This window comes from Rissa tridactyla, chromosome 8 (assembly GCF_028500815.1).
Source record: "Rissa tridactyla isolate bRisTri1 chromosome 8, bRisTri1.patW.cur.20221130, whole genome shotgun sequence".
In the NCBI taxonomy this organism is placed as follows: Eukaryota; Metazoa; Chordata; class Aves; order Charadriiformes; family Laridae; genus Rissa; species Rissa tridactyla.
The window spans coordinates 21,823,122-21,844,291 of record NC_071473.1 but is presented as its reverse complement, the minus strand read 5'-3'; the positions used below and the strand labels follow the sequence as shown (position 1 = coordinate 21,844,291).

The window sequence follows — 21,170 nt, the reverse complement described above, 5'->3', positions numbered from 1 at the left end:
GGTACAAAACAGCCTCAGATCTGGTACGTAGTCTTTCTCTTAAATTACTAACAAAGTGTTTCAGCAAAAATTGTAGGTCTTATTGTTTAGTTGTAGACAGTTGAGCAGGATAGATAGTTACCTACCAGAGGATTTGGAAATAAATCTTACAAGAATTAATATCCTCATGGGAAAAATATCACTGCATGTTGTCACAAATCTGGAGAACAATTCAGCCTCCAGAGAGCAATTACCTAGATTTAGAAAGATTTCACTGTTTGGGGTGAGATACTCATGCTGCTGTTTCCTGACTGCCTCTTGTGTAAAAGAACAGGCACATCACATGTGTTCCCTCTCAACTTTGTATGTTAGCACTCCTGCAATTTTAAATCTGAAAAAATACAACTGCGCATCTCAGGCCTGGTCTCCGGGGAGGAATGCCGAGCCCATTCAGCAGCGTGCCTCCGGAGACAGCTGCGCAGTTAGCGTTTGTGTCTGCCAGGGTCTGTGCTCTCCACAGTGATCCCCACCCCAAAGCTCCAGACAAACACAGGAGATGAATCTCAACAGCTGCAGAAGGCTCAGTTTTTGAATCTTAATTAGGGTAAGGAGTTGTTTGAAGTGTTTCTTTTCATAAGTCTCTCGTGATGGTTATAAGAGCTACATATCCCCATTCAGGTTGTCAAGATAATGCTAACCTCTTCATAGAGGTGGAGTTCTCCTGGTCTGAGCCTGTGTGAATGCCACATCCCTCTAAACAGATAATGCTCATATAGACCATAGTGCTTTTCTGTGCTCTACCAGTGTGCTCTCAGTTCTCCTTCCTCTTTTCCCCTGCCCAGGTTACAACTTTTTTTGCACACACTGATTTTTCCGGTTGTATTTTTTCCTTGAGAGTAGGCTACCACCCTTCTGTGATATACTGCTTTCATAACAGTGGCAAAGTGCCCAATAAAACTGGTCTAAGACCTCCACACCCAGACCTGAATATTTTTCCTCCCAGTTTAAAGGGACAACCTGCATTTTATGTATTTGTCTTAGATTACAGTAACCACTTTCATGTGTTAAGAACAAAGCCAAGACTGTCCATTTCGCCATAATTACGTTGTACCTGTCACTACGTAGGAAGCCCTGCCCTTTCTTTAGAAGTTAAATCATTAGATTCCATATAGTGTAATTGGGTGAGTCATTCAGTTTCAGTCCTGCTGCTAGAGCATGCATCTATTGTGTCTAATGTAATTTCCCCTTAATGGGGCCAACAGTAGCAGCACCAGTAGTATGAAGTCCGTTATAAGTAATCTGTCTACAGTATTCACAATACATAATTTTCAAAAGATTCACCAGGGATTTTCAAAGTAAGAATCCTTGCATTAATTTTTTTCTAAGGTGGAGGGGGTTGTAAGTTGATCTAAAAAATACCTAATCATGTAGTAAACTCTTAACAGGGATTCAACCCTGTATCTGAATTACAGCACGATAAAGCTGAATTAGTGAAAACTTGTCAGAAGAGAAGCTTGTCCCCACAACCACTGTGCTCCTTTACCAGTACTCGTTCTCATCTAGCTCTGTGGCAAGCCAGTCCAGGGAGCTAAACCAACAGAAAACTCTGAAGTGCTGGTTTGATTTCCTGACCCAGCTTGCTGCACATCAGATGAACGTGGGTGCGAGCATGCAGGAGGCAGCAGAGGAGGCAGCTGGGAGCTGGGGAAACCACCACCCATCTGGCAGCAGTCGCCTGCTGGGTTCACTTAGCCAGTCTGCACCCTCAAAACCTAAGCAAAATAGTTCAGTGGTTTTGTCTCTTATGCCTCGGGGAGGGCTATACGCAGACACTTCGCATTGTATGTCTTTAGCAACGCTACTATCTGAGACAAGTCCCTGAAATTTGTCCTTTTAGAATCTTTGAAATTCAGAAGTGAGTTAACTCAGATGCTTAAAGAGTCAAAGGCACTATTCTCGTCATAAGAGGTTACTTCCTCAGGTTTCTAAGAGTATGATCACTTCTTACCTGGTTTAAGGGTGGGGTTTTTTAACACATATTTTACTTAAGTGCTCATTGGGTTCTTGGCCTTAATGGCCTTTTACCATGCTACACATGTATGCCTTGAATGAAAAGCTGATTATAACCCAGTGCCCATGAGCAGCAGCTCTTCATTGCTGTCATTGAGTTGATGAGACTGACAGCTAGAGGAAAAGGCTGGCTGTCCTTCAAGCTGAACTAGGTGTGAACTTAAAGTTAGATAACCAAAGGGATTATTTGACCAATGTTTCTCCCAGAAGACTCTCAGTTCCATGAATAAATCTTTGAGTCTAGTTTCTCTAGTAATTAGGAATTAAGTTCTTGCGCTGGTAATCTGCTGCTGCATTTTAATTAGACCCAATTCTCAAACTAACAGTCACATTTGACATTCCTAGTAAGAGAACATGCCAACCTAGATTAGTCAGTCCTTGTGAGGGGTGATTTTGCTTGGTGTATTTGATCATGACAATTTGATGTTTGCCATTACTCAGCTTTTCCAGCTTCAGAACCTGAGGTGTGACCCTGCAGGTTTTATTTACTGGTCTTTTTAGTGACATTTTTTTCCCCCGTAGTCTATGCAGAATATTCTCCAGGCTCTCATCTTTTCTGTTTCAGTCTTCATCTTCATGGGTGCTTCACTTGGTCTTTGTGGGTGCTTTAGAGGTTTTCCTTTTTTTGAGGCACAGGCAGTCTGCTGTTCATGATGAAGGCATGACCTTAAGAGGTGCTTGCCTCAGAGTCTCTGCTGATGTTTCATGCAGGAGCTTTAGCATCCTTGCTGGAGGGATGTAAGTGTGCTGGCTGCTTCCAGGTTTCTAAATTTCAGCTCTTAGTTCAGTTCTTCAGGGACTGACCATGCAGGCCTTATAAAAATTTAACATTGTTATGCTTGTATGGTTTATTTCAGATTGTAAGAGACTTAGATCTCTTTCCTTGCCTCACTTCCCTTGCTGTTTTTGACAGTTTTGGCATCTGCTCAGTTCTATAACCTATCCAGGAAGTTTTTACTCCTAAGCAGCCCATAGTGATATTGGCTTTAAGTGCTTAAAGTAGCTTGAATGCAATGGGAAGACTGTTTCTGGCAACGATGTAGATGAGCAGGAAACACGTCATTAATTCTAAAGACCCTTCAGATAACTTTCAAATATTAATTAGCTTCTGGTTCTATAAAGTCCTTCTAAGCTGAAAGACCCATTTTAAACCTATGTGGTACAGCAGCTTTCAATATGAAGTTAATTGTATCTGCTTCTGGGTGCTCCACTGCTTGCCCAATGGCAAGTGTTGAACTCTTTGCATGTCTTGTAGTTTACCTGTAGTTTTTCAAAGAAATTTGAGAACTAAGTAACATGTCACAACAGCATGGAATTCCGATAGAGAAATGCCCTAAAAGGCAGGGCTTTAGTGGCATCTCATGAAGCTGGCAGTGATTGACTGTCTTGCAGTAGTGCTAAATAAGAGGTCTCCATAAGGATGAGACAGAGAAGCCCTTTGCTGAAAGCAGTATCTACATGGGATGGTAATTGTTCTGCTTTCTAACTACTGCACTGAGGAGAGCTACGGTTATTTTGAAAACATTTAAATACAGGATTGCCATAGGTAACTGCTGTAAATAATAGAAATGTAACTGAAAGATCTTCTCCCAAGCTACCACAAGCCAGAGCAGCTTTAGTTCCCTGTACCTGGACAAAAGGTAGAAGACAGCATTCTGTCCCTTTGCTTTAAAAGGCTAAGTCAGAACTGAGTACAAGTTCACCATGCTTTTGGTTACTCAGATATCTAATTTGGAGTTAGTTTGTACTGTATGAGGTTCAAGAGGGAGAATGATTTTTGAGGCAAGTATTTGCAGGACTGCCTGTTGTCGGGGAATTTCCAACTTCAAGACGGCATCTGTGTGCTGGTATCAGCCCAGTACTGAGCCCTGGCCCCAAAGGAAGCACTCGGTGTGGCTGGTTCTTGAGGGGATACAATATACTCTGTGTAATCCAAGCAGTCAGCTGTCCTGACAACCTATATAGGCCAGCAGCAACTGGGAATGTTTTTCTGTGGAGTGGGAGGAAGAAGGAATGAGGTGGAACTGCTGAATTAGAAAAAAAAAATGTATCTTAACAAGATAAAAGGACCTTTCTTGGCCTTCCACAACCAGAAGATGTGGGGATGCTGCAAGCATCCTTCTGGATGGCACGATTAGATGTTGGTCTCAATCTCAGTTCAAAATTTATGTGTCATAAAGCCACCCTCCTAAATTAAGCAGTTTTACATACCTCCCTCAAAGCAAGCTGTATAGCACAACTGAAAAATCCTGCTATGAAACTGAATGTAGCTAATGTTTAGGGGTTTTTTTGTCAGAGATCTTATTTTCTAGTTTAGGTTAAGTCATCTTGCGCTTCCCCATTATTTGTACTTTCCCCAGTAATTTCCCCATTCTTTGATTGATGGTGATAACAGAGTACAGATAATATTCCTCCTGTGGGCTGCAAGTACTCCTATGAGCTATATGAATGGCTTGATTTCTCTGATTTGTATGACTTAGTCATATTTTTGTTCTGTTCACGCACGTCATGTATCAGTGATAAACTCATATTAACCTGAACGGCAGTTTCTATACATTTCTATGTGTCACTGCTACCATTGCTGCAGCTGTAAAAACTCAGTGCCACAAGAGGCAAGGCAAGGCACATTGATGCATCCTCCCAGTTCGTGATGTGCTGTAGTCCCTGGCTCTATAGAGAAACATGTTACTATCCACAGTAAAATCCACAAAAATTGGTGTTGTAGATGGATGCAATTTAGGAACTAACCAGTACTTTACAGAGGGAGAGGAAACAAACTGCTGAGTGAGCTGCAGTGTTAGACCTCCCACTGGGAATTTCCAGCCCTTTCCCTCTTCCTTCCTCCCTCAGAATATATATAGCAAATAAAGTAAATTAAGCATTGGGGGAGGTGGCACCTAAAGGCAGAAGTAGTAATAGGGGCTAGAGTCTAAAGCTAAGCTAGAGCCTCCAGTTAAAAACAGCTGACAATATACTGACCAATCCCCTGAGCATCCCAGTCGTACCACCACAAATACTGGCAACAGGAGAGATGTGTCAGACAGCTATGCCAGCATTAAGTGGGAGGAAGGCTCTTTAAATAACTAGCAGTGGGTCTTATTCCCTCACTGTGTCAACATTGAGGAGTTGCTTCGCCCTCTGAACAGGAAAAATTAGTCAAGTAATTGTGTAGCAAGCAAGTGACAAAATGAAATCTTTTTTTTTTTTTTTGCTTTTTCTAGTTGCTGGATCTGTTTTAGAAGGGATTGTCATTTGGTGTTTTGGTTCAAAAAACCTCTAAGCAGCATGGTGAAAATGAGAACAAAAGAGGACCAGATTTGGTTAAAACTGGGGGAATAGCACTCAGTTGAACTTCATCGCTGAAGCAGTCCAAAAGAACACTTGTCTATATTTTGTTTTTAGAGCATCTGCATTTTGAAGGGGCTAAGGCAGCATTAGTCCCTTCCCCTCTCATTGTTAGTCTTAGCATGCTTTTAAGTTACTGCGCATAATCCAGTCTTGAAAAGCTGCCTGACTCTTACAATACAGCTTACATTGTCTGTCTCCTCTTATTCCAGGTGAACAGAAGGTTTTGTGGTTACCAATTCAATAAAATAGGATTTCATTTAGTACGATTGCCTCAAAACCCTTTATGATCCTAGATAAATCCATATAACTGTTTTCAGTATTTCCCCAGCACAAGTAGGAAATAAATGTTTGCAGTGTTATAGAAAAATAAACTGTTAGTGTTCAGGTTAGCATTGTAAATTGGCAACAGATCTTGTCTCTTGGGTGGATTTGTCTTTTGACAAATATTAGATAAATCTGGAATTGCAGCTACCTCCTCTATGTTTGTCTGTAGATCAGAGTCTGTCCTTGCTAGCTTAATTTAAGGTTAATCTAAGCATTTTACATGCAGTTTCTGGTTTTTGAAATGCCAGTCTTTAACCTGGTCAAGATATTTGGCCTGATGTTTCTGGGGAATTAAGTCACTCATTTCCACACTGTTGTACTTTGCTTTTCTTTACTGCTCTGAAAACAAATTAGTAGAAAAAAAAAAAAACATCATCTACAGGATGTTTCTGCTCTGTTTGCATCCAGGCATATTCAAGTTTCCCATCTCCTGCAGTATTTCTCCCTGGAGACAGTTATATCTTCTTTAACCGGTCTTCTAGTTCAGCGGTTTCCCTTGCAAAGTCATTTTTGTCTTTTAAGATGCTCCTCACAGTAGGACAGCAGTATCTGATGACTTAACAAGATCATATGCTGTACTAAGCACTGATTGTAGCCTATAACTTGCTGGAACACATTAATGTTTTTGTTTAGTGAAAAGGTGCTAGAAATGAAACAGCTATCAAATAGGAATAAAGAAAATGTTTTTTACTCAACTTTCGAACTTTTCTTCAATTCACCTGTTTTTAATTAAAAGTTGCTATCAGACTATGACAAATGATGTGAAGAGGAAGCAAGAAAATAGCAAGGTGGTAAAGTTACTAAAAATAGTAAGTAATTAAAGAGAGTAGAGACAAAAGTTGACTGAAGCATTGCAGAGAGTAGAGACAAAAGTTGAGTGAAGCATTGCAGAAGGTTGCAGGTTGAAGAAGCAGTACAAGATTCAGTGTAAACACGAGGAGGGTGGTACACAGAAGAAAATGTTTCTAGCTTTGCGTATGAGGTATCTAGCTCTGAGCTGACTACCACAACCATAGAAATAAATCTCTGAGCTGTAATAAGACAGTATCATGACAACATTTGGAATTATAATTCAAAAAGAGCGTTAGGAATAGAAAAATATACAGTTCTGCCACTGTACAAAGCTATGGTTTGAATACTGCATGTAATTCTGATCTGGTTACCTGGAGGGGTGAAAAAACTCAAAGGAGGACTGTTTAAAGGTGACCAAAGACAATAACAGCATTGGACTGCCTAAGACAAACTCTTCAGCCTGGACGAGAGGTGGCTGAGGTAGAATAAGACAAAGGACTGTAAAAGTCACAAGTGGCAGGGAAAGCACTGACAGGTAGTGATTGTTCAGGATTTGCCACTGCACAGACTGAAGATAAACAAAGCTAGCAGATGTCATGTTCAAAACAAGTAAGAGCCTGTTCTTTATTCTACAGTGTGCAGTTGAGCTATTGATAACATTGCAGCAGGATATTGTTTATTTGATGAGTTTTGTTTGCATTACTTGAGACAGCAACTGGACAAGATAATGGAAGAAGGCTGTTAGTAAGTTTAACTAACAAAACCACCAGCTCTGGCTCAGAAAGACCTTGAGCTGCAACATGTTGGAGGCTTGGAAAGTATTCTGGAATAATATCATTATCCTTTCCGCAGGCAGCTTCTGTTAGCAATGGCAACAGCAGGATGCTGGGCTGTAAGTGACCCAGTACGGTGGTTGTTATGTGACTGAAGAATCCCAGTTGTCAGCTAGCTGACTTGCTTTTGACATTCTTAAGTGTTCTGCTAAATCCAAGAGGCAGGACTTGTTTTTCCAATCGTACTTCCTTTAAATGTTGTATAGCTTTGACGTTAGCAATCAAGAAGTACTTGTGCCTCATAAAAAGAAAAAGTAATCTCAATGCCCAGCTTTACAGTAGATGTTACCACTACAGTAGCAGATGTACATAAAATACACGTTTGTATCTTAGCTGCGCAAAATTCCTCCAAGTGGACTATATTAGCTAGTCTTACCTCTTCAGTAAATTATTTTTACAACACTGTTTTACTTCTAGTATTCTGCCAAAAAATCAGATCTCTACTGAATAACACCAATCACAAACCTGCTTAATTGTATTAGCATTTTCAATCTGCATCCACTCAAGTTATTAATAATCTTTGACTATTAATTTACAGTTATCCTTCTTTGTAGTAAAACTGATTTTATTACTACAGCACAATTCAAACAATCATTTTTTTGTAGTTTTGATTACTGCTAGAATAGCAGTATTGAACTTGCTCAGTCTCACTGTCATCTGTTTTCCTTCAAAGCTGTATTATTTCTGCCATAACCCAGAAAGGATTTTTCCAAAAAAATGTTATTTCAGTGAGTACATTCTTGTCTTAATACTGGCCTCAGACACACGAGGGCTAAACACCGCTGTTAGATTTGAAAAAGCAAATGCAGTGACACAGCCTGAAACTGCAAAGCTGTCGGCGCTGAGCTAGGAATTCTCCTCCTGCCGAGGCTGGGGTATGTGTTACCCTGTTTTTGTAGCAGCTGTTGGAAACAGCGCTGGTGAATGGAGTCCCTTGTCTCATCAGCGGAGCCAATGACAAGTGTCTGGATTTTGCCAAGGGGAAGTGGCACAGCAGCCAGTAACTAAGTTTAGTGCAATGGATGTGTTTCTCTGACTTCATACATGCGCGTTCACACTGGTCCCCCCCCAAAAGTGAATCAGCCCATAGGGCTGAGAAGGAGCAAGACAACTAAAACTCCCTCAGACAGAGCTCGGATGAATGTCAGACTGGGGATTTCCTGACAAGCATCACATTAAGAGTTTTCCCCGGTTCCGAAGTTAACAAGACGGCATGCAATTTTTGGGCAAGTATTCATGGTAAAGCTCGGCTTTTCTTGGAGGAAAGGAAACGCTGGTTTATTTTCTAAGACAAATATATCTCAAAGGAGGCAAGATCACAGGAGTATTTTAGTCAAGTGAAGTAAATATTTTAAAAATGAACCCCCTTCTTTGTTCAAGAGAAGAAAATGGCTGTGGACAATGGCTTGAACAGCATATTGGCTGCTGACAAATGAGGTTGACAGTTTTGTGATTTATTTTTAGCTAGAGATTTTTTTTTTTAAAAAGAGAAGTACTGTGTAGCTTTGGCAGTTGCTGCATATTCAGTGTAGGTGGATGGAACTGAGAAGTCGCATCTGTGCTAGCAAGCTTTTTGGAATTCCATTAAAAAATTAAACTCATGTACTGGAAACTGAAGCTATGTCAGCTCACCTGGGGAGCTCTGCCCTCCGAATATCCTCCAAAAGGTAAGCAGTGCTGCCTGTCCAAGGCGCTTGCAAAAATAATTACTTGGGCCTCAAGATGTGACATCAACTCAAATTTGGGCTGTTAAATTGACATTTTCTTTCACTCCTGAGATTGCAAGTCAGTGAGTTAGTCTCTGCCCTCCCAAGTTTTCCCTCTGACTAGAAAGGCTAAAAATAAATTTCAGAAAGCCAGCTGAGAAACAGTTTAATGTGGTCATTGTTCCAGGTGCTGGGTCTAAGGAGAGTACCTAATGCTGTAAGACTTCTAATAAAATGTAATTATGTCACTTGGAAAGCAGCTTGGACATATATGTCATGTTAACTCAGAGGTCTGATCACCTTTACATCTGCAAAATAAACCTCCCACCAGCTAGACTTTGTTAGTGGAGGTATTTCTGGTTTGCTTAGGGGTTGGGTGAGCCATGATTTTTCGAGTAGTCTTTTTGCAGAAGCGCTCTTACTTCAAATGTTTGTCTTAACCCTGTGAGTAAATAGCTATTCATTGGATTTGCTTATAAGTAGACAATATCTTGACTTTGATCTGGCCAGGATTAACGACTCCTCAGGAATTCTGTTGGAGTGAAGTGTAATCCACATTAAGCAACTTCTGTCCCACAGTACTGATTAAAAAAAGCGCTAAGTGACTTGCTGTAAGCTGTCATAATGTTTGACCGTCCCACCTTTCCTGGAGAAGGACTGGGTGACCTAATCCTCCTCACCCTTCAAACTGGAGAGGTTTACTGGAACTTACCACGACAGAGGAAGAATGTCAGATAGACTTTTGATCTTCACGTATGCAGTTTCCCAGTTATCTTTGAAATCCCTTCATAGCACTCCTTTCCCTAAAACTGTCAATGTGGGAGTAGTTACTGTCCACTGTAGGCAGGATTCAGAGGAACAAAGATTGGAATCTCATCACCTCAGTACTCAATGGAAACAGGTACGTAATGCAGAGCATCTAAAGGGTGGTCTCTCTGCTTGTTTCTAGATACCAGCAATTGCAAAGCTGACTAGCTTTATAGGAGCTGAACAGATCCTTAGTAATTGAGGTAACAAACACTTTGATACAGTATTCAGAATTTTGCAAAGAGGTTACATTTGTAGCTTTTTGTTCTAGAAAAATCCTTTTTCTGTATATCATTTTAATTGCATTAAAATCCCTCTCTCGCTTCAGGAAACTGTTTTTGGGTTTTTTTTATTATCTGTTGTGCTGTTGGGTTTTGATTCCTTACCCAGAGGCACATTAAAAGAAGTCAGATTGGTGCTTCGAGTGGATTCTGGTGCTTCTGACCAGTCCCAGTACTTGTGACAGGAAACATCCACTGCACCTTTTAGTAACTGTTAGGTCCAGCTCTTCTGCGCTCACAAGTTCCTCACCCTAAAGTGGTTTTTAAGTGCATCTAAAAACCTGCATCATTTTGCTAACTGCATTTATCCAGGAGTCATTTTCCTGCCCGAGTTCCGTGAGGACAGAAAGTCTTAGAGGTAATGAGAGCCAGTCTATTGAGTTAGCAGAGTTTGTACTGAAGATCATCAACACTTCGTCTACTATGAGATTCTCTCTTAAAACACCAGTGCTACCAAATGCTTCAATAGAAAGTTTGGTCACTTACAGCCTATACAGCTATCGATCTTTGAAGAGCATCATGCATTCAACAAGGGATGAATGAAGGTTTTCAAATGAATACTTTGGAGCTTAAGGTTGATTTGTTTCATACTGGATTCTGCACCAAAAAGATACTTCTTTACCAGATATTGGTTGAGGAAAAAATAGAGAAGTTCCGCATTAAGTTGACATTGGGGGAAGTGGTATGCATGTGTGTCACTGACATCTGAGCAAAGAAATGGGCTGAGGGACACCTCTATTTGTTTGATAGCATTAATAACAATGGGAGAGGATAATTGGGATCAATGAAACAGAACGCAGGCTGTTCCTTCTACAACATTGTTTTGCAATGTTCAGGTAGACAGACAATGTCTTGAATTTTTCATACGTTGGTGTAATTAAATCAATAGAGATCAATTTGTCTCTGTCCTCCTACCAATTAAAATTCAGTAACACCAAAAACCCAAGCCTTGTCTTCCCTTGGATTTTATATCAAGCTAGCCAAAAAGCATGTCTTCAGGTGCCACTTTTTTTTACCCACCACTTTTACCATTGAAGTGCAGGGGAATATCCTATGCAGCAGTTTATTATGTTGCAAAAAAAATTTGCTCTTAAGAGTTGAGATGTATCAAGGGCTTTTAGGTTTCTCCATATATTTCTCTCTGATACCAAAGATCACTTTTATTAACCTTTTCCATTTCAGATATATTTTGATAATTGAGGCAAGACAGTGCTCCCAGCTTGTCTTGAAACATTTCTTTTTGTATGATGCAAGCTGTTCATGATGCAATTTTGTCCCTGACTCTGAAGCCTCCTCCTATTCTGTCTCTCCCAGCCTGGTACCATAAATAGAAACCTATTCCTTACCCATCCCAAGTTCTTGGCTTGGAGCTGTATTTCTCGGCTTTATTCAGTAGGTTGTTTACAGTACTTAAACCTGGCACCACTCTGTGGGAGGCCCAAAGACTAACTATGGATCTGTGCTTAGCTCAAGCAAACCACGTTATTAAGAGTCTGGCCTCTTGCAGGAGAGGAACACCTAGGAATGGCATTTGGTTAGGTTGCTTGCCTTTTACCAAAGCCATATGTGAGCTGTCTGACCCTTTTAAACTGGTGTTTTTCGTGGCCACATGTATGTCAGCAGAAAGACTAGGTGGTCCATTTAGGTAAGGGCTTAAGTCTGTTAGAGGGTAAAGAAAGTTCATAGGTCTGCTTCTATGCTACCACATTACTAGACAGCAGGAACTTGGCCTGTTCAGCATTGGTTTGCTTTTTAGTATGTAGTTTGCCTTGAGTATTTTTGGTTAGTAGAACGCGCCAAGACTTGGCTTCAGAAACAAAGCTACTGTAGAACTTGATGCTGTTCCAATCGTGTCAGCAAAATAGGAAACCCACTTGCTGCTGCGTTATCAATTTTGTTTCCTTGTATTCATTAAGGCAGAAATCCTCCCACTAACAAGCTGGTTAAAGATCTCAAAGTCTAGTGATGTAAACTGATGTATGTTTTGAAGATGCAGTGGAAAATACCATTATACTAACAGTTGTTAGTTACTTGATGATCTACTTCCTATACGCTTAAGTTGACCAGTGTCTATTCTTTGGTAGTCTTAAAAGCAAGCATATAAAATGAGACTGTATGTAAAATGGCATCATGGATATTTATATTGGTATTTAGTTTGAAGACTTAAAATAAGGTGGAAGATGTGGCATATGGAGGGATCTTAGTGGCCTTGAATTCAAGTGTCCCTTTGTGAAAAAGAGGCATGTGAGAAGCCAGAAGAAGGAACGCCATATCCACACCATATGGGTTTTGATGTAAAATGTTAAGATACCAGATTGAGACTGTATGCAGTATATTTACACTATAACCCTTTCTTTGTCTCTCTTCCTTGCATTGACAAACCAGTCACTTTGGCCTGCTGCCAGCACCACCAAATCCTTTTCAGAGCTCTGTTTCCATTTACACATTCTTTTGTTTGATGAAGAGACATTGACGTTTTGTTCAGAAGTTCAGACCATGGCCAATTTTTTAGGAGCTCCCTGATCTATACATTTCAAAGTAGCGTAGTCAGCAAGATTTCCCTTTTTTCAACTTGTTCCCACTGCTGGAAAAAATAGAGAAGTGCTTCTAAATGGATGATTTAAGCTGTACAGGAAGGGTAACCGCTCTCAGGAAACGGCTTTGAAGAGCGCCATAGGGAATAGTCAAAAGAGCTGGGAAGAGCTGCTGTGCCTGAAAGGCGGATTCTTCCACCAAGGAAGTTGAGTATACCAGAATTAAGATTTTATATTGTGCACTTACTGTGAAGGGAATAGGATGCAGATGTCAAGGTGATAGCCTACAGTGTAAAATAACTATCTAGGAAAATCAATTGTAAAAGAAATAATGCTCATCTAGAAGGTAGAAAGATGCCTGATTTTATTCTGTGTGGATGCATTTGACAGAACCTTACGAACAGCTACATGCTGCAGGGGCACCCCATGTCCTTCCACTGAGAAACCTTTAGGAGGGTGGGTAGGTGGAGGGGTGCCCTGTTAGAGGAAACTTACAGCCAAAATGTTACTTGCCCATAATGCCAGTGCTGGCCACTACTTGATTCCCATCAGGAGCTTGTCAACAGACCAACCAACCATTAGGCTTTGGCTAAGAACACTCTTCTGACAGAGGCTAAAATTGATAGGGTCAGTAGGTATATTTGCAAGTTACGTTATCAATCCAAACCAACTTCCTGCTAATCCTTCTTTGTTCCAAATACAAATTACTCATCTGTTGTATTTTAACTAACAAGTAAATTTGTTATTTCAGCTAACATTATTAACTATTACAGCTAAGACTAATTTAGCCAGAAACCCATATGTAGCGTGCCATTTTCTGGTGCTATTTGAGACCCACCTGAACAGTGTGTTTGTCACAAAGCTCATCCATCTGTTTCTGAAGCTATGCTGTCTTTTGCTACAAATTGTGCTTATTCTTTGTATTATCTTGTTCTGTCTTATTCTGCATATTAATAGATAAGCTAAGGTTAGTCCAAATACCAGTGTAACTAAGAGTGCTCAGAGCGCATAAGAGAGGGGAGAACACAATAAACCACAAGAGGCAAAAACAAAGAGGAAAAGAGGTAAAGCCTAGGTAATCTTAATTAAAGGCATCTCAACCTATAACTGCTGGGTAGGATGCTGCAGGATTCACTGAGCTTGGTTTTGGAGGAGGAGGAGGAAGAGAGGTTGCCCACTTGTCAGAACTTTAGGAAGACAACAGTAGTGTGAGTATCCTAAGGTATTTTCTCTGTCTGGTTATTTTTTCCACATGCATTAGGTGATTGTGGCAGGGGAAGTAATTCATGTCACAGGACACATAGGGAAAAGCAACTCCTGGTCACCACAGCACAGCCACAGTTTTAAATGGTGTTTTTGCACATCCACAGCCTTACAAAACACAAACATTGGGAATAAGCTAGGTTGTTAATTTCTTACCTTTTGCCTGATCCGAGTCTTCATCACAGGGTGCAGTTGCCTTCCATACAGAATGGTGGAGTTCAGGGATTATAGAAATGCTGCTGTTTCTTGGTGGGCTGCAACAGCTCCTCTCCCTCTACAAAGGCCAAACCATTTGCTTCCTTTTCCCTGCTCCCTTTTATACCCCTCTGCAGGCCCACCATCCTCCCAGGTGTGAGACTGCCATGGTGATGGCTTGCTCTTTAACCCTTCCTCGTCCACATGTTAGGAGGAGCCTGTTCTGCCACAAGTCATACAACATTTGCTGGAAAACTAGGGCTTTTAAAGAATTTGTTAAATAAATCTTATATTTTTTGAGGGGTAATTTGATGGTGTCCTTTCAGAGAGCTGTCCTGAGTCGTAGTAAATCGTCAAATATGCAGCTCACACTGGGCGTACTCTGCTGCCCTTCCTTTTTCTTTCTTTCTGAAATCCTGAAATGTTCAACAGTGTTTTCTTGCTCAGTGCTTGTACATCTCTTAGACGTATATTTTCACTAACATCGTTTCCTGTTGATTCATGTAAATAGTGCTCCAGCAATGGTATGTGGAGTGGAAAAATGAATCAATCTGGGCAGTCCCCTTAATGGGTGATCTGTTTTGTAATTTGTACAAAGGAATTTCTCCAAGGAAACTGTTTGCTGTCTTCCCAAACACTTTGTTGCCTAACTCTAAGTGGAACAAAACTCAGTCTTCATAGCTCATCTCAAAATTGTTTCAACTTGCAGTCCAGTCCCCACATCCTCTGTTTGTTCAGCTTTCCCTGTGAAGCTCCACCCTCACTTCCAGCTAATAACCAAGCTAACCCGCAGCTTGATTTTCCCAGTTTCTCCTTCGCCGGCTCGGCAGCGCTTGCTTTTCCATTGGCCACCAGCCTTGCGAGCAGTGACCGTCTGCACGTGGTGGTGGTGTTTGTGCTGAACGTGGCAGCCCAGGGCTTCTCGTGTCAAGCAGCCTCTTCCGCTTGCTGTGAAGCACAGCATGATTGTGGGGACCGTTCTCTTCCAGTCTAGCAGCTATGGCAAAGAGGGCAAGCTGCTCTGCTGCCTTGGCGAGGAAGCCTCTGAGCCTGGTGTGTCGAGTTCCACAGGTATGATGCTCAGCAATGTAATGCTGTGCCATCCCCCTTCCTGTATTTCTCTGAGTGCTTGCAGGAGGATGTGCGTCCTTCCAAGTCTGTCTTTGTCTTGTAGTATGAGACCAGCTATGCACAGGACTGAGATTGCCTGCTTTTATCCGGGTTTTAGGGTTATTTAAATGCTTTGTTTTTATGAGCAGTATTTTTTTGTGAGCTTCATTTTTATGAGCAGTATTTCAGAAAGAGAGACCACTTCCGCACTTGATGTGATTCTAAAATTTAAGATTTAGTGTATACTACCTTGTACCCTTGAACCAAAGAGGTTGGTAATTGTCATGTTGGCAGCACAGGGTGGGGTAAAAAACACCCCTTACATGTTGGCAGAATAGGAAAAGCATTCATATCCGGAGAGAAGCAAACTGTATTGTGGGAATAAAGAAAAGGAAGGAGATGGATGAAGCATAACCTCTTTGCATGATCGTGTATTAACTTCTACAGTAAATGATGATGTAAGTTTTCCATTGTATAGGAAATGAAAGTGGTCATATATGATTTATGGTTAGCCTTTAAAAGGAGCTGATATAAACCAAAACTTGCCAGCTCATTTCCTTGCTCTTGGTGTGAATAGAGCTTGCAGACTATTCTGCTGGAGGGGTATCGCTTGTGATACGCTTTGGTTATCATATTTTCTTTAATGAGGTCTATGGAATTATCATGTTTCACTGACCTTCCATATCCTTACATGCTGGATGGTATAGATGCCACGCTGTATTGAGCAGCGTAGGTTATTATGTCATAATAACCTGCAATAGGTGCTCTCATATCCTGATAAATTCCCCTTTAGTAGATATTGGGTAACCTTTACAGTTACTTAAGCATCCAAGTCACTCTAAAAATAAAAGTGAAGGAAGCTACTGAGACATGAACTCTTAAAAGCATTATTTAGGTAATGCAATTTTTAGGTAAGCACTATAGCTAAGTGACTGAAGCTCCTCATCAAACATTAACTTCTGCTGACTTTTTTTGTACATAAAATGGGTGTTAAGAACGTGTGCCAGCCTCCCAGGCATTCCCGAGGAAGCAGTGGTAGTCCCACATCTGCTCTGAATCCTCACTGGCAATCCAGCACAGCACCGCAAATGGTTTCATGTGGGCAGAGCTGCTCAGCGCTAAGCGGCAGGTGGCATTTCTGCTGGTTTTGCCTTGGCTGTAGTGCCTGCTGCGGGGCTCGGCGTGGGCAGGCTTGGCTGCTCACGGGCTTTGCTGCAGCAGCTCTGGGCTGCTTCAGCCTTACCCATCCAGTGCACGGTTAAATGCATAACTCCCTGCTGTGGAGTAGGGTTGGATGCCCAGTTCATGAGCTTTTCTGGCTTGGGAAAGAAACTTCAAGTATGCTTTGATTTAGAACAAATGCATGTATTTTTGTTTAAAGCATTTCGCATTTCAGCAGATACATAACTGAAAGTAAGAAGTTATTTAAACGCCATTAAGGTATTTTGGAGCTGAAAGGTTATTTTGGAAACACTGCCTACTTTTGTGTTTGCTCCTTAGCAAAGACGTGGAAGTCAGATTTCTTGTCCAGCACATTTGCTGAGTGACTTTGCTTAGGGCATTGAAACACACTTTCTAACACAAGACACTGTAGAAGTATAAAGAATGTATAATTTAATTAATACGAATTTTTACTCCATAAAGAGAGCTGGATTTAGGAGCTGGTGTTCTTTCCTAGTGCTTAACAACTGGACATGCATGTGCACGTACCCAGGCCTAAAAAATTACAGTGGGTTGTTGGCAGCCATGCTCTAATGTCTGAGCAGACATTGGGATTTCCTCTCTTTTTTCATCATAGCACCTAGTCTGATGTGTTAGTACGTTGTAAACTTAATTAAAGGCAATGGTTAGGAACAGGCAGCGTATCTGAATACTGTATCTGCACATAATGAATTCAAAGAAGTGACATTTTGGTAGCTTAATTTCTATCACTTCTGTTCTTGCTAGAAGAATCTTGATAGGCTGCTACTTTGGCAAGGTTTGGGAGGTAAGTTATTAAGTAATTGTAAGATGAGCAGGTTGTGCAAGCAATATAACTGTGAATGATTACCAGAAATGCAATCAAAAGCCACTTAACTATGTGTTTAAAAACAAAACAGAACAAATCTCAACCATTTACTTTCTCGTGTACCTACAATACAGTCAAAAAACTGCATGGGGATGTTGGGAACCCCCCCGTGTCCTTTTTTTCCAGGCTTGAGCTCTGTCCTGTGACACAGATCTGGCCTATGCTTGCCTATTACTTGGCACAGGCCTCTTCCTGTTTTGTGTCTCGCTGACTTCCCAGTTTTCCCGTCCTGTATTGCATTTGAACTCTTTGTTCTCTTTTAAAGTGCCTTATAGACTAGCTCTCTCGCTCACAAACATAAATCTCATGGGAGTGCAGGGAGGGGGGTATTATATACGCACATTCTCTGGCAGTGATCTGCTTAAAATCCCCCTGAGCCTGACTTTTCAGCCCCTCAGAAATGGGCCAAAGGAATGATTGTAAAGTGAAGAAAGCATCCAACTTTTTAAAGAGGATTTTTTATGTTTGGTGCATTTAGTTAAATCTTTTCACAGTGAATTTCCATAAGTAAGTTCAACAAGAGAATTTGGAAATGTATGTTGGGACAGGAACTTATGCCAGTTGTGCCATCCGAGAAAATATTTATATCTTTACATCTTCATATTTTTTTGCCCCCTTGAGCAGCCCACATGTATGAAACTACATCATCGCTCTGTCTCTTGTCTTAATATTGAAATTTATTCTGCTACATGTTCCTGGAAAACTTCTCTATGGGTTAGAAAGCCAATGGTAGTCTTGGCATAGCACTACCATGAAGTGTTCAGACACTTTTGCTTTTTACTACAGTTCTTTCCAAAACCCTGTGTGTTTAGATTGTTTTCGTCGTGACAGGAACCGTGGGGACTTTTTTCTTTTGTCTATAAAACAAGTCTGATTCTTCCCCCCATCTGCCTTGTACTATCAAGTTTGCATCAGTTCTCTTTTGAAACAGCAAAACAGAATTGCCTGGACATTCCGAAACACTGCTGCTAAATACCTAGCATCATCCTTTCTGCTGTCTGTCCCGCTCAGTTCTCCACCTCTTATTTACACAGCCTTGAAATGTATCACAAATTACCATCATTCCTGCTGATACCGAATCAGTTACTGTCCCAACCTATAGATTTCATGTGTGCCATAATTTAGTGTGTTTTACCTGTATTTGTAATGTGGGTTTCCGATGCAAGCTATCTACCTCAGCCATAGAAACAATAAAGACATAAACCACAACATTTCAGTGTCAAAAGGTTTCCTTCGCTACTTCACATAATACAAAAGTGCTTTTTAAATGTCTTATACATTTTTTATTTGTGAATGCTTACTTTCAAATAGAGGTGTATATAAATAAAAATATATATACTATAAAAAATACTAAATAGAAATTTTATATACGTAGCTTGCTAGTTGGTATATAGGCAGTTAATCACCTTCTTCAGCCCCTGTTAAAAGCAACCTATAGAATCAAGAGTCAGCAAAGGTGGGTATTGAAAACCACCAATCCAACGTGTGCAGATGTGGTGTTCCTTTTCCATAAAGAGCATATAATGCAGTAGGAGCTTCACTCTGCTGTACTCTGGGTTTTGATCTATTTACAATGGTACACAAAGTCATTTCCTCTTCTGTTCTTTCTTCAGAGGCCCTGCACCGTCCCTATGGTTGCGATGTTGAACCCCAGGCACTGAATGAAGCCATCAGATGGAGCTCCAAGGAGAACCTGCTTGGAGCCACTGAGAGCGATCCCAATCTCTTTGTTGCACTTTATGATTTTGTAGCAAGCGGCGACAACACGCTCAGCATCACCAAAGGTAAGGCTGTGAATTGCAGAACAGCTACTAGCTTAAAAATTAGCAACAGAAAATAGAAAGCAGAATCCTTCCCCGGATAGGAATAGGAATGAGTGCAGTTAGAGAAGATTATTCTCTAAACTGATGGTTATAGGCAGATGGTTTCTCACTCGTGTTGGAGAGACACCTACTGGGCAGTTCTCCTAGTACAGACACAGTTCTGTGTAACACTGCTCAACAGTCTAGTCCAGCTACGGCTGTTCCCATTCTAGGCTCCCCCAATCACCGGCCCTGCGAGACACCTATTTTGGGGTGGGGCAGAGGAAAACATTTAAATTATTGATGATAACAGAATTTCAACTGGAGCAAAATCAAGAATTAAGAACTGCGCAGAGATTTTCTATTTCTGTTCAGTACGTATATCAGAATATGACCTGCTGCAAAACTGTTCTAAATCAAATGCCATTTAAGGGGCAAGATGGAGACAAACCTCATCCCTCCAAAAAGAAAAAGTCTTTCTAGTCTAAAAAGCTGGACTACAGGAAGCTTTTTGAGTTGATCGTTCACTTCAAGTAAATTAGGGAACAGTGTCCTAGGTATTCTGTCTGAAACTTTACTTCATAAATACTTTATATATACTAGTTTAGTTAGATCACTGCTGCAGATTTTCATTGTTAAGCTACAAACGCAGGCTTAGTCAGCTGATAGTTTCTCCCTTAATGAGACCCAATATATTGCACTGTGCTTATTTGGCATTTTTCTTTCTGGTCCTAGGTGAGAAGTTGCGAGTCCTGGGTTACAACCAGAATGGTGAATGGAGTGAGGTACGTTCGAAGAACGGGCAGGGCTGGGTACCAAGCAACTACATCACACCAGTGAACAGCCTGGAAAAGCATTCGTGGTACCATGGGCCAGTGTCACGCAGTGCAGCAGAGTATCTGTTGAGCAGTCTCATCAATGGCAGCTTCCTGGTTCGTGAAAGCGAGAGCAGCCCAGGGCAGCTATCCATCTCGCTCAGGTACGAAGGACGTGTTTACCACTACAGGATCAATACCACCTCAGATGGAAAGGTAAGGATCTCTGGGTAATGCTGAGGGGAGAGGAAATAAGGATATTAATTAAGAGGTGGTACAGAATCTCAAGTTGCAGACTGTTGAGTGGGGGGTGTGTGAGAGAAAACAGGTCCACTGATTGATTAATATAAAAAAAAGAACATGGGTGCCAAGCTTTCGGTGGTAACTCACTGAAGACCACTTTGGAAGAAGTGCAGGTGGTACTTACCCTGGCTGAAAGCAGTTAGAGAGCAAAGCAGTTGTGGTTTGATGTGATATCTTTCGCATTGATCCACTTAGAACAAGCAGAGCTTTGGTAAATCAGCAGTTTTGATCAGCATTTTGAAACCTTGATCAAATAGCAGTATGATGAGTTGAGTGATGCAGAAACTGGCCTTGAGCTTGGCGACAAGAATTCCGGTTTCTAGTCCTGTAAAGCACAAGGCAGGAGTCAGCACTGCTCTCAAGTGATAGCTTATATCTGGCTGCCTTCTGCAGGTAAACATCTCACAGTTTAATTTGCCAAACAAGATGAGAACAAGTACTCTAAAGTCTGGTTCCCTTACCTTGTTTTTTTTAAACTTGCTAGAATGTTTTTACTGTACCTGTTTTCCAGTGTTACTGAAAGCTTCCAGCTGCCTTCATTTAAGTAGATTCCTGGTTTGTTCTTAACAGGTATATGTGACAGCAGAAAGCCGTTTCAGCACACTAGCAGAGCTAGTGCACCATCACTCAACAGTAGCGGATGGACTGGTGACAACTTTGCATTACCCAGCACCCAAGTGTAATAAGCCCACAGTCTATGGAGTGTCCCCCATCCACGACAAGTGGGAGATGGAGCGGACTGATATCACCATGAAGCACAAACTTGGGGGAGGGCAGTATGGCGAGGTGTATGTTGGTGTCTGGAAGAAATACAATCTCACGGTTGCTGTGAAAACATTAAAGGTGAGTTTTCAGATTGTTATGCACTCTTTATTTGGTCACCATTTATGATAGTGGTAAGGAAATTGTAGTGCTCTCCATTATACCACCTAATGATATG

At 41.1% G+C, this 21,170-nt stretch overlaps 1 protein-coding gene across 4 annotated transcripts in view; it reads left to right on the top strand.

Moving 5' to 3' along the window:
* ABL2 (ABL proto-oncogene 2, non-receptor tyrosine kinase) overlaps positions 1-21,170 on the top strand; it is a 47,641-nt gene that overhangs the window by 14,359 nt on the left and 12,112 nt on the right. For 2 of the 4 annotated variants that reach the window (XM_054212221.1, XM_054212218.1), the window contains exons 1-4: positions 5,306-15,203; positions 18,924-19,094; positions 19,848-20,143; positions 20,801-21,073. In XM_054212221.1, coding sequence (XP_054068196.1) covers positions 15,095-15,203; positions 18,924-19,094; positions 19,848-20,143; positions 20,801-21,073 — 849 coding nt within the window. In that variant the 5' untranslated portion in view covers positions 5,306-15,094. Of the gene's footprint in view, positions 1-5,305; positions 15,204-18,923; positions 19,095-19,847; positions 20,144-20,800; positions 21,074-21,170 lie in introns of those variants that run through there. The other 2 variants (XM_054212219.1, XM_054212217.1) reach the window with 1 other exon arrangement.